At 48.7% G+C, this 12,114-nt stretch overlaps 1 protein-coding gene across 1 annotated transcript in view; it reads right to left on the reverse strand.

Moving 5' to 3' along the window:
• Positions 1–12,114, reverse strand: part of EIF3E (eukaryotic translation initiation factor 3 subunit E) — a 231,129-nt gene that overhangs the window by 40,250 nt on the left and 178,765 nt on the right. Inside the window, exon 10 of the mRNA XM_086966115.1 lies at positions 11,082–11,191. Coding sequence (XP_086822241.1) covers positions 11,082–11,191 — 110 coding nt within the window. The remainder of the gene's footprint in view (positions 1–11,081; positions 11,192–12,114) is intronic.

Genomic DNA, 12,114 nt, shown 5'->3' on the forward strand with positions numbered 1-12,114 from the left:
TTGCACGGCTTCAATATTATTGCTTCTAGATTGTTATTAGTGTGCATACTCTTGTGCAAGTACTACCCTACTTTGCAACTCACTCCCTACCGTATATTCCACTGTTTTCAAAAGTTTGTTTTCCTACCTACTGTTTCTGTAAAGCGCTCTGATATCTGCAAAGATCTTGTTCGCGCTATATAAAACTCTAAATAAATAAACAGGGACAGCAGAGCAAGAGCTGAGCTAAGGGGAGACTCTGGCTCTACAAACCCGTACACGAGCAGAGCACTGAAAATATTCAGCATATAAGGCATCTTCCAAATTTAAAAGTGTATTTCTTGAAAATGCACAAGTGTGTTACCTTGTACTTCAGATCTGTAAAGGATTTATTAAAAGAAAATGTTTTTAAACATGAACTGAGAAACATTTCTGCTGCCATCCTGATGACAATGCATATTAGTAAACTAAGAGGCAAGTCAGGGGTTATGCGTTCCCAATAGATGGCCTAGATTCTCATAAAGAATTAAAGTATTTGCATAGTGTTAGACCCGGCCTTGAGGCGTGGTCCTCCCTGACCAGTAGCGACACACCCTGACCCTTGCACCACACCCGACCCATGGGTACCCCGGCCTGACCAACCCTTCCTTCCATGAAACACACACCAGACCCCGGACTTCCCCGTCCATACCCTCCATCCTCCCAGCCCCCTAACGCCTGTGGGCCCACTTCCCTGCACCTAAGATGGCCGGCCAGCCCCAGCGCGACCTAGGCCTAGAGGCGCCACCCCGGCTGGAGGACAGCGCGCTCCTAGTGAGTGAGAGAAGGTGGAGCAGTTTCTATCGCCCCTCCGACCTACTCGTGAGAGATGGGTTTCAATCGCCCCTTCGGCCTTCCTGAGGGCTGGCTCCACGCCTGCTGCGTGTCTGGGACTCCTCCCGAACCGGACTTTAAAGGATCAAAGGGCCGCGTGGCAGGAAACCCCAACAAGCGACCCTGCCTGCGAGGACTCCGGACATCAAAGAGGAGTCGACCTATAACAAGGGGTGCTCTGGGACGATCGGGCAGATTCGATTCCGGAACGACAAGAGCCCTGCTGACGTGGTCGCGGCTCCCCTGGCAGAGAAGGACTTCTGCTCGAACCATCTGAGCCCTGCTGAGTGACTCGCGGCTCCCCCGAAAATCGTAAGACCTCCAAACACTTGCTTGAGCCCTGCTGAGTGACTCGCGGTCCGGCTGGACCCCAAAGACCGCATCGTATCCCCCGGCTCGAGGATTGAGAGCTGTGCGCCGGATACGCACCCGCATTGACCCTGATCCGCAAAGACTGTCCCGCTACCCCTATCAAGACTCTTTGAGCCCTTGTTCTACTTGTATATACCAACCCTGCTGATCATAAAGATCTCACGAAATTGCTAGATAAAGATCCGTTCTTAAGAACCTGCAGTGTGGTGTCTTTGTCGAGTGGTGCTTGTGCATCAGTCACGATCGTCTGTGCGGGATTGTCCTTGTGGAAGGGAACCCCTCTGAGGAGATTCTCCGCTGAACACCACCACTTCAGAGACTGAAGAGCATGCAGAGACAGTCGTATCCGGTCGTCCCAAGAACCAGCCCTCTGACCCAACTGATCCTCCAAGCACTCCTGCAGTGGTCTCATGTGCAGCCGTGCGTGAGGAAGATACAAGAGGCCATCGACCCCAGTAGAGAAGACACCGTCCTCACTGTTGTAGATGGAGCGGTCATAAGAGCCTGAGCCTTCTGAAGGAGTGATAACTGTCGCTCCTCCGAAGGAGACACGCTAGCTGACAGCGTATTGATGGAGGCTCCCAAGTACTGTATGCATTGGACCGGAGTCGGGACAGACTTGGACATGTTGATGTGCAACCCCAGCTTATTCAGTAGAACGCACGTCTTCTGGAAGTGTGCTTGAGCTTCCAAGAAGGAGGAGGTCTTGATCAACCAGTCGTCCAGGTACGGGTAGACAAACACCTTGTTCTTCCGCAGGTGTGCCGCTACCACTGCCATGCCCTTTGAGAACGTCCTGGGCGCAGACTTCAGCCCGAGTGGCAGTACTGTGTATTGATAATGATTGGCGCCGACTTAGAATCGCAGGAAATTCCTGTGTTTCTGTGCAATGGGCACATGGAAGTACGCATCCTGTAGGTCTATAGCACAAAGCTAGTCTCCCTGCTGCAGCTGAGGGTAAATCTGTTGCAACGACAGCATGCAAAATCTCTCACTGCGAATCCACTTGTTTGCATGCCGCAAGTCCAGAATGGGCCTGAACTCGTTCTTGTCCTTCTTGCGGACCAGAAAGAACCGTGGGTACAGACCTCTTCCCCTTTGAGACAGAGGTACGTCTTCTATTGCCCTTTTCCTTAATAGGATGTCGGCCTCTGCCTGGAGCTCGCGCAGCTGAAACTGCGAGCTCACCGGCAGAATAGCGGAAGGCGGGCTGGTGAACCAAAGACTGTATCCATTGCAAACAATATTGAGCACCCACTTGTCCTCAGTAATTTTTCTCCACTCTGCCAGAAAAAATTGAACGCTTCCTCCCCACCGGAGTGGGTAACGGATGTAGGGGAAGTAAACGCTCAGGGCCTAGACCTGGCCGGGCCTTTGGTCACTGTTGCGGACTGTTGGCCTCCTCTGCCCCTCTGGCGTTTCTGGAAGGGCTCCTGGAACTGCTGCTGCTGTTGTTGTTGTTGCTGTCCGGAAGTCTGCCCTTGCCCTCTGCCTGAAGCTCAGAACCGTCTCTGGAACGTGCAGTAGTTCTTCTGAGGCTTCTCCAACCAGACACCCGTCAGGGTTTCGGCTTCTGCTTTCATACGGGCCATTTCATCGTCCGCATGCTTGCCGAACAGGGTTTCCCCCGAGAAAGGCAGGTTGGCCACCCGCTGTTGTGCCTCCGGTTTGAGCGAGGTGAGGCGAAGCCAAGCGTGACGCCGTTGATTGATGCCGTGGCAGTATCCGTGCGCCGCCAGAAGAGATACATCAGACGCCGCGCTGATGATCTGGTTGTACACAATCATCCCTTCACTTAATATCTCAAGAAAGTCCTCTTTCTTGTCACGAGGGAGGAGCTCAGTGTACTGCTGGAGGGACTCCCATAGGGCACGATCATATCGCCCCAGCAGAGCCCCGGCACTTGCAGCCTTCATGGTGGTAGATGCCGTCCCACAGACCTTTCTGCCCGCCGAATCCAGCCAACGGCTGTCCTTATCAGGCGGTACTGTCGAAGAAGGAGTGGTGGCATGCTGCTTCTTAGCCGCTGTTACAATAACGGAGTCTGGTGTTGGGTCCATTCGAAGAAAAGCCGGGTCAGATTCCGGAGCCCGGTATTTCTTGATGAGCCTGGAGGGAGCTGCCTTAGTCAGCGCCGGAGTGAGAAACAACTCCTTGGCGGGCTGCTCCAATCCTCGTATCAACGGAAGCAGCGGTCGAGACAAATGCTTCTTGTGAAGCGTCTCGAAGATCACGGACGTCGTAGGTGTTGGCACCGTCACCGTGATCCCTAGCTTAGCCGCACCCCTCAACAGCACTTCCTGGAAGGAGACTAGATCGCCAACGGGCGACACCCTTGTCCCTGGAGACTCATACAGCGTCTGGAAGAGCCTGTGCGGGATCTGGATCGGCGCCTCCAGTGGAGTCGTCTAGATCGAGATGATGACCAGCCACAGCTCCGCGACCTCCCTCTCCGGCCGGAGCGGGAGCGCGATCTTCTCGGCCGATCCGCAGGCCTCGCCGGAGCAGGCGATGTCGGCCTAACCGGAACTCTCAGCTGAGGGGTCCCCTTAGGTGGCGTTAGATAACGAGGCCGTCCTGGGTTGAGGCACCGGTGGAGGGACAGAGGGAAGAGGTGGTGGGAGTTGAGGCAGCGGTGACTGGCGAAGAGCCGGCACACGAGGCAGTGGTGGAGGCGGGGTGGGGTTCCGCGGAGGCGGACCCTTCGGCAAAGGAGGGGTAGGCGTCCTAGGTTTAGTAGGCGTATACACCACTGAGTACACCGAGCCCGGTGACTGTCTTCTTCCTTGGCGACGATGGCGAACCAATCGGCGACCTCCTAGCGTCAGGACTCCTGCGCTTCCTTGGCGTCAAAGAAAGTTGCCTCGAGATCGAGGAACGTCCTCGACGCCGACCGGTGGCGCCTCCTCGTCGTCTACTGGTATCGCCTCCCGAACACCTCCGACAGCGAACTTCTCCTCTTCGCCGACGGCCGACGCCGGGCCTTTCCCTGACGTCGATGACTCGATGACGTAGACTATGTCGACGACGATGCTGTCGACGGTGGTCTGTGCAGCTCCCTCGATGCCGAACGTAGAAGCCGCTTCTCCCCGGAGCCCGGGGAGATGGGGAACAGACCAATGTCATCCCCCTCGACGCCGCAGTCGACGCAATCGACGCGGGCGGAGTATGGGGACGCTTGCTGGCCTTCCTGCCCCGGGGAGCCCCCCAGAGGCCTCAGCATGGGCAGATGAAGCATGCCCTGACCCACCCTGTGCCTTCTGACGTCTTTCCTCGAGGCCTTGGAGGCCGATCTTCATCCTCTCTCTCAGGGTCCTGGCAGAGAGGGTTTTGCAGATTTCACACTCCTCTGGGATGTGAGAAGAGGGGAGGCAGACTATGCACTCTCCATGTGGGTCGGATTTTGCCTTTTTTCTATCACACTCTGGGCAATTGTCAAATAAGCCAGGCATTTTGACAATACAGAGAAGAAAAAAGGGGCTTAGTACTTAACCACAAGCACTATACAAGAAAAAGTGAAAAATCACCAAATAAACCCTTGAAAGGGAGAGCTCAATGCTCCAGCTTGCAGGAGCCGGGAAAAAGAAATTAAAGTAAAAGGGACCTGCTGTGCATTCTGGGATACTGAGAGAGTTCTGAAAAGTTCTCTTAAAGGCACAGTATCCTGTTTAAGCCACATAATGGCAGCCTATGGGGCTTGTCTGTCCATATCTTCCTCTCTATCATTTCAGAGGCTTTTGCTGGTAGAGGCAAGTTTCTCTGTGAAGGAAACTGGGCAGGCTGTGCTGTTTGTGTTTTTTTGGTGGAATTCCTAGTTGAAGTACTGGACAGTGTAGCCTGTGGATATAGGCTGCATTATCTGTCCTTAAATTCTCTCTTAAGTGTCTTTGAAGTTCTGCAATTTTTTGACAATTTAAGAGATTATTTTTGATTGCTTCGGGGTCCATGCACATGGGCGGGACTATTCCGGGGTCCACGCACATGGGCGGGACTATTCCCTAGATTATGACTATACACAGAAATCCCTAACTACAGAACATCAAGATATAAAGAGGTAATGAGACGACAATCGTAACTATTCCTGTTTACTATTATTGATTTGATAAATTCAGACACTGATAGAGGGAAATTTTGCTTTACAGAACACCAATCTGTTGGCAACAACACACAGAATTGGGAAGGAGGCCCACACAAAGGCGCTTCGGGACTGCAGGTTTGCAGTTTGCCAGTAAGCAACAATTAACTTATTGATCACGTCAGTAGGTTTTGACAGATTTAATATGGCGACTGACGAGTATTTAATTTTTGTTTGCAGACAGAATATGAGAAAGATCTGTGTGATTCTGTCAGAGTTTTTGATAGGGTAAGAGGACTCTAGTTGCAGTCCTTCACAGACATTGGAGTTAAAACATATAAGACTCATAGTAAGAAACTGTTTTGTCTTTCAGAGACACTTGGTCCTGAGGAGAATCCCTCCGAGAAATGGATTTCAAACGCGTCGACCACAATCATGGATGGCCTATTGGGATTTTTGTAATTTATTATTAGTTTGATTTTGGAAATTTGTATATATTTGCATCAAAAAAGGTCAATTTGGGTGCCCCAGGGTGGGTTCATTGTGAATGAAGAAAGGATGAATGGGAGGATGAGCAGAACACAAGTATGAATGTGATACTTCACGAGAGTGTTAGGGAGATTGCTGATGAAAGGCTGTTAAAAACAGAACACAAATCAGATTCCAAAGGGATGGGAGTTTTTCCACAGGGGGAAGTATAATGTTTCTGATGATCATTGCGATTTTGTAAAAAGTTCAATTTTTTGAAATAATTATAATTGATAAAAATAAAATAGATCAATTCAAACTGAAAGAGTGGTTCAGAGGGCCTTGTTTAATTCATTTTCCCATCTCGAAATAGTAAAGAAAGTGGCAGTATTGGCAGTTCTTTTGTTTATAATTAAGTAGGTTGTGGCACTGGTACAGATGACACCGGTGTCAGCCTTGGAACCAGAGCGGAGGTCAGAACAGGCATTAGTACAGACCTGGAGTTCGCCGTCGATATTGCAGGTGGAGCCATTAGCAGAAGTCCAACTGGAGCACCCTTCAACTCCACAGGATCTGAAGGTCTACAGGAGATATCCAGAGTAGCATCTTAAAAATCATGAGCATGGCCTCCATAAAGTTCTCAACGTGCTTGGGGATCGTCGACGGCCAGGGTAACTTACCACTTGTGTAACTGAACTGTTATTGAAAGACATGGAAGCTAGGGACTTTGGAGTGTCATCCCACAGATGACTCACTTAATTTCAAGTGGCGAGAAAGGGTCAAGCCCACTTAACCGTCGTACTCTTGAGAGCAGGACCTGGTGCGCAACATCAATGGGGTCACCAGGCTGCTGCGGCCTTTTATCATATTTGACAAGATAGTTTGACTTTACACTCACTGATAAAATTCAAGTAAATGAGTGCCCATTTTGAGAGGGGCTTGAAACCTGTAGTTTTCCAGGAGACATATTCCCTAGCATTCGGTCTGAGGTTTTCTAGGAATCATCGGGAAGCAAACAAAGTTGGGAACAGAGAATGGGATCTGCGAAGAATGAATAATCAAAGGAGCTAAGATACATCACTTCCAGGGTGGTGCTAAGTCAGTATGGAGCTCCACACTTCCACCTAGCAATGTGAGTATTTGCTGGAAGACTTCTCTGGATGAAGCATGGTGCTTTGGATATTCCAAAGGTGAGGAATCTGCAATCAGAAATACCTATATGAAAGTGAGCTATTATGCGTCTACAAGGCAACAAGATGGTACAATCCAAAACATGAAAAATCAAGAAAATAGGAAAGACTCATATGAAAACCAACAAATGTAGAGTTTATAGAGTGTGGCAGGATTACACAGCAATACTGGCACACAGTATAAAATTTTGTAGCGGAGGGGCATGGCCAGACAAGATGGCCCATTGGACGCACTCTTGGAGCTTTCCGCTGCCCATAGTTCTAATCCTGCACAGCATAGCCACGATAGTCTTGTAATACGTGGCATGTGACCCGCTGAGTTTGAAGTTTGTCCCACTGGAGGCTTTGGGGTATGCTGAGTGGGAGTCAAGGAGCTGCAAGAGACTGCAGGCGATCTAATCTGAAAGCCTCTCTGGGCTAATTAGGCCTGCCTACAAATCCGGATAAGAGGGGGAGGTCAGAGTTTGGCAGGCCGCGCTCTGTGCTGCAAGAGGATGCTGTGACCCGCAGTTGTCCAAGAGGAGCGGGGGGCACGCTGCAAATGCATGAAGTAGACTGTGGGGGTGAAAGGCACCGATAACAAATGGCAGCAGCCAATTAACTGTGCAGGGAGGGCTGCAGGTATTGGCAAAACTGCTCTGTTCTGAATGCATTGAGGTGAGGAGTGGAGGGGCCGATGGAGCACGCTGAGTCTGTGCATTAACGCTGCACGGAGGCCTGTACTCTGGTGAACGGCTCAGGAGTTTGGAGGACTGAGAACTGTCTCCACAGTGTTTGAAAAGGCATACTGGTAACGAAGAAGGGAGGAGGATGGCATGATGCTACAAGGTGGGCCTACACAGGATTAAGGGGCCTGGGGCTGTAGCACTGGATTGGGTAGAGTTGGGGAGGAGTGTCCTGCGGAGATCACCCTGAGAGAGGAGATGGTGTCACTGGCTGGGGCCTCCACTGACCAAAACCATGGAATCCTGCAGAGCTGGGGGCACACTGAGCAGCTGAACTGGCTGAGGGGTCAAGCAAGTGGGTGTGCTGACTGAGAAATGGGTTTAGACTGCTCGACTTGGGCCTGCTGCTCGCATCACCCTGTGTTGCAGTGCTTGGATGGCTGGCTGAGCATGGAGTGACAGGTACCTGGAGGGGACTTTTCGAAGGGAGTGTGGGGTCCTTCTTGGCCCAGGCCTCTCACAATGGGGAAAGATAAGTCAGCCAAGGGATACCAGGGCAACACGATCATGCAATATACCACCCCACAGAATACCACCACGAGGAGTACTGGACAGTTGGGAGTGTAGGCGCTGGAGCGAGAGGACGAGCAGACCTGTGCGACGCTGCTGGAAGTTATTCAGGGTTCTAGGACTGCGTTGGAGGGGGAAGATGGACATGATGTTGATTGATATGGGGCTGCTCCGTGCGTACTGCCACATGGTGGCGGTAAGGGTCACAACAGCTGAACATACGATTTCGGACTTGCAGATAGAAGTCACAACCATCAAAGAACAGGTATCCCGCTTAATGGCATCAACTGCGACAATGGAAAGTAGGGCAGAAGGACGTTCATGGAGGCATAATCTTAGGTTTCCCGGAAAGAGCAGAGTGTGCTTCAGTTGAAAGTTTGCTGAGGACTGACTAAAAGTATAATTGACTAACAGATTTGTCGCCCATGTTTGCAGTTGAAAGGGCACACTAGGCATTCAAGGTGCAGCTGTCCCTTAGAGTTATAATAGCAAGACTTTTCAACGACTATAAGCACAAGCCCAGATGACAAAAAGTCCTTTCTGGAAGTTGAGCAGAAACTAAAAGGCAGTATTTATATCCTACATGCTGAGGTACCCAGCACCTCTTAAAGTGATTTTTGATGGCAAGACCCAATTCTATGAGAACCCAGAGGAGGTGTGGTCATGGTTGGAAATATGAACCAGGGTACCTGGGCATGAAACGGGACCACACAGATCTGAATGTGTGGGTGAGCAAAGAACACCACAACGGGGGAGGGAAGGTGGCTCTTCCAAGTTGGGAACCGCGAGGAATCAGCTCAAGCGGAGCATGTTGGTACAACAGGATGGTACCCTGGGTAAAGAGACAAAGTGGTGGTGTGCAGGAGATGATTATGGATGATGACAGCGCGACTGGGCAGCAGCGAGTGAACACTGAGGAAGACGATTGAACAACAGCACAGAGGGGGGAATGGTGGTGTTGGTCCTGCGATGGGAGAAATTGATGAGGGGCTACACCTGATCCTGAAAAGGGGTGGGGGGGGAGGAGACTCTGAAGCGTGGAAATGGCACATGTAATGACAAAGATGGGAATGATTGAAAGCAATGATGTGGCTTGCTGTACTATTTAGATAGCAATGGTAGGGCAGCTGGAGTGTGGCTCCTGTTGGAATCTCGTCCTCTCAGGATTAGAGATTTGCTGGGTCTTGCCTTGCCCCTGCAGATTTAGTTTGAGAACAAGCAACTAGATACGTTGTAGGCCTTCGGGATTAGGCCAGTGTGTTATTGGTTGTAGGGGACTGGGTGGGGGTAGGTCAGTGCATCGTCTGACCAATTCTGGTGGGTATGAACAATGTGTGTTTTTTTCGTTTACCCAGGGAGGCATGTTTTTGGTGTATTTTAATTTAGAAACTACAATCTATATTAACTTGATAAAGCAGAAATTATTTCAGGATTCCCATTTGGATACACTATGGAGCCAAACTTGAATGCATTTCATACTTCACTGAAAGACCAATTCAAGGAAGCTGGAAATCTTCATAACCTAAGTGGGAAGCATGCCTTTATCCGGTCTATAGCTGTCAAACAATTACAGGCACACTGCCAGGAGGGGGAATGTAGTGGGGGAGGGAAAGAGGTGGTGTTAATAGTTCAGTTTTAACACTATTCACTGGTACCGAGAAGAGGGCCGTGATGCTGGTCACGATGTGGGATATGTGTCAAGATACTGTATGTTGATGGAGGTTAGGTGGTACCTTGGGGGGTGGGGCAAAACGGGACATGGTTGGGGTGGCATTGTACAAAGTTAAAAGCCAGTCACTTGGAATGTCAGAGGACAAGGAGGGTATGTGAAGAGACACAGGGTGATGTCCTACTTGAGCAGACAGGGTGTTGGTATAGCAAGCAGACAGGGTATTGGTATTGCGTGCCTCCAGGAAACCCATTCGATAGATAAGGACCGTAAGCTGAAACAGAAGTGGAGGGTTCAGTTGCACTGGTCATCAACATACTCTACCTATGTACGAGGTTGTCAGTATGGGTGGCGCCTGGTGTGCGGTTTAAGCTGCAATACTCTGAGGTGGATCGGCGTGGCAGACATGTAGTTGGTGCAGGGATTGTTAAACGGTATGGCTCTTTGCATTTTGAAACTATTTTGAATGCGTATACACCTAAAAACGACGATACACTTATCTGTAAATGCAGGATATATTAATGGATGCCTTGGCCATCAGGTTGAGAGATTTTTAACTGTGAGAGATGGGGAGTTGGACAGGAAGCCCCCGAAACATACAATGAAGCAAGCTATGGTGGAGTCGCTGTGCTCAGTAACACAGAATTTATACCTACAGTAGGCTGGACAGCATGCTGGGCACTGAGGAGATCGCCTCCGCAGTACAAAGTCAAGAGTACAAACTGGTGAGGAGAGTAACAGATGCATGAGCGGAGGAGAATGAAGTGCGGGTGTTGAGTACTGCTGAGTTGGAGGACTGACGCAGCAGTCTATATGGAGAGGAAGTAGTATGGGGGCGTCACTTGGTCATTCCAAGACATATGGAAAAGAGTTATAACTAAATGTGCCTTGATTTGTTGGAGGGGCTGGATGTAACTGTTGCCAAGGGGATGAAGATAATGATAACTATTGCTGCAGAAATGCTGTTGACAACGTTCTTGATGTCCAGTTGTGTATCAGTGAAAACAATAAAAAAAGATATTTAAAAAAACTTTGTAGTTTCAATTATAGGTCAGTTACTTGACTAGAGAGAACTCTATCTTGCTTGAATAACCAAAGCTCATTGCTTTTTCTGATGCTCCCATAATTATTTCTACAGTGAAAATCACTTTTTTTACAGTAAAGTTACTGGTGAAATATGCTTTTCTTCAAATTTCATAAAATAAAGGGGACTTCCATACCTAATGCTGATACACTGATGAATGCGACAAAAGGTTTCAAAAATAAAGAGACGTGCATTTTCAATGAAGTCTTCTAGGCAGGCCACCAAGAAAAAGTCATTCACAAGCACCTGGAATTAAATAAAAGACAATCTGTGATTATGTACATCATTTTTAAATAACATTTTAATTAAGACTATTCCTGGTGAATTACTTTCCACAAATGTTTAAACACGTCAGAGTGAAAGGAAAAGAAAAACTTCAAGTGTGAGTTTAAATCTGTTGTTCAACTTAGATACATACTGACAGACAAATGCAAGATTTTCAGGAGAGTCAATGGCTTTGTAAATGAACACCCTTGACATTTGTAGTAGGTCAATTTATTTTATTTACCAGTCTAGAAAATGTGGCATAGGCTGGCCCATCTGGATCTATGTTATACTCCCGGGAATGCAGCTCTATAATGCATTCCACATGCAGAAAAGGTTCTAATAGCCTGGGACATTTAAAAAAATATATATACATTTTTGAAGCGTTGTTGAGAGCTTGAACTTGTAATCTAAACGTTACAAATTGCCACAGCAGCTGCATGGACAGGAATGATAAAGAGAAAAAGCATACAGACACATTTAATTAGGCACCGCACTTCAAGGGTGAAGGGCAACTACTGGATTAGATAAAATCAAAGAAAGCAAATTGAGTTTACAAATCTAAACCCCCATGAGATCAAGCATTGGAAATGTGTTTGTAGAACAACCATGCAAAAATGTAAAAAACTGGAAGAAACTCCTACGGTATTATGAAGTGTAAGACAGGGGCGGTAACGCAGAGTAACTTTGAAAAAATAAAGTGAACGCAATATCCTAAGCTTCATCTGTTGAGGAGTGGAGCATTTTGCTTCTCCTAACGCAGGTAGAGCTCTTATTGGTCCGTCTCTAATTATGGAGCTCTTGGGAGCAGATTTCCTGAAAGACCCACAATTTGGTTTCAAATCAAGTTCTATTACTGACCTGAAAATTCCCCATATGCTCCTTCTATTGGGATAGCTTTCCCA

The sequence above is a fragment of the Lissotriton vulgaris genome, chromosome 4_1 (assembly GCF_964263255.1).
Source record: "Lissotriton vulgaris chromosome 4_1, aLisVul1.2, whole genome shotgun sequence".
NCBI classification, from domain to species: domain Eukaryota; kingdom Metazoa; phylum Chordata; class Amphibia; order Caudata; family Salamandridae; genus Lissotriton; species Lissotriton vulgaris.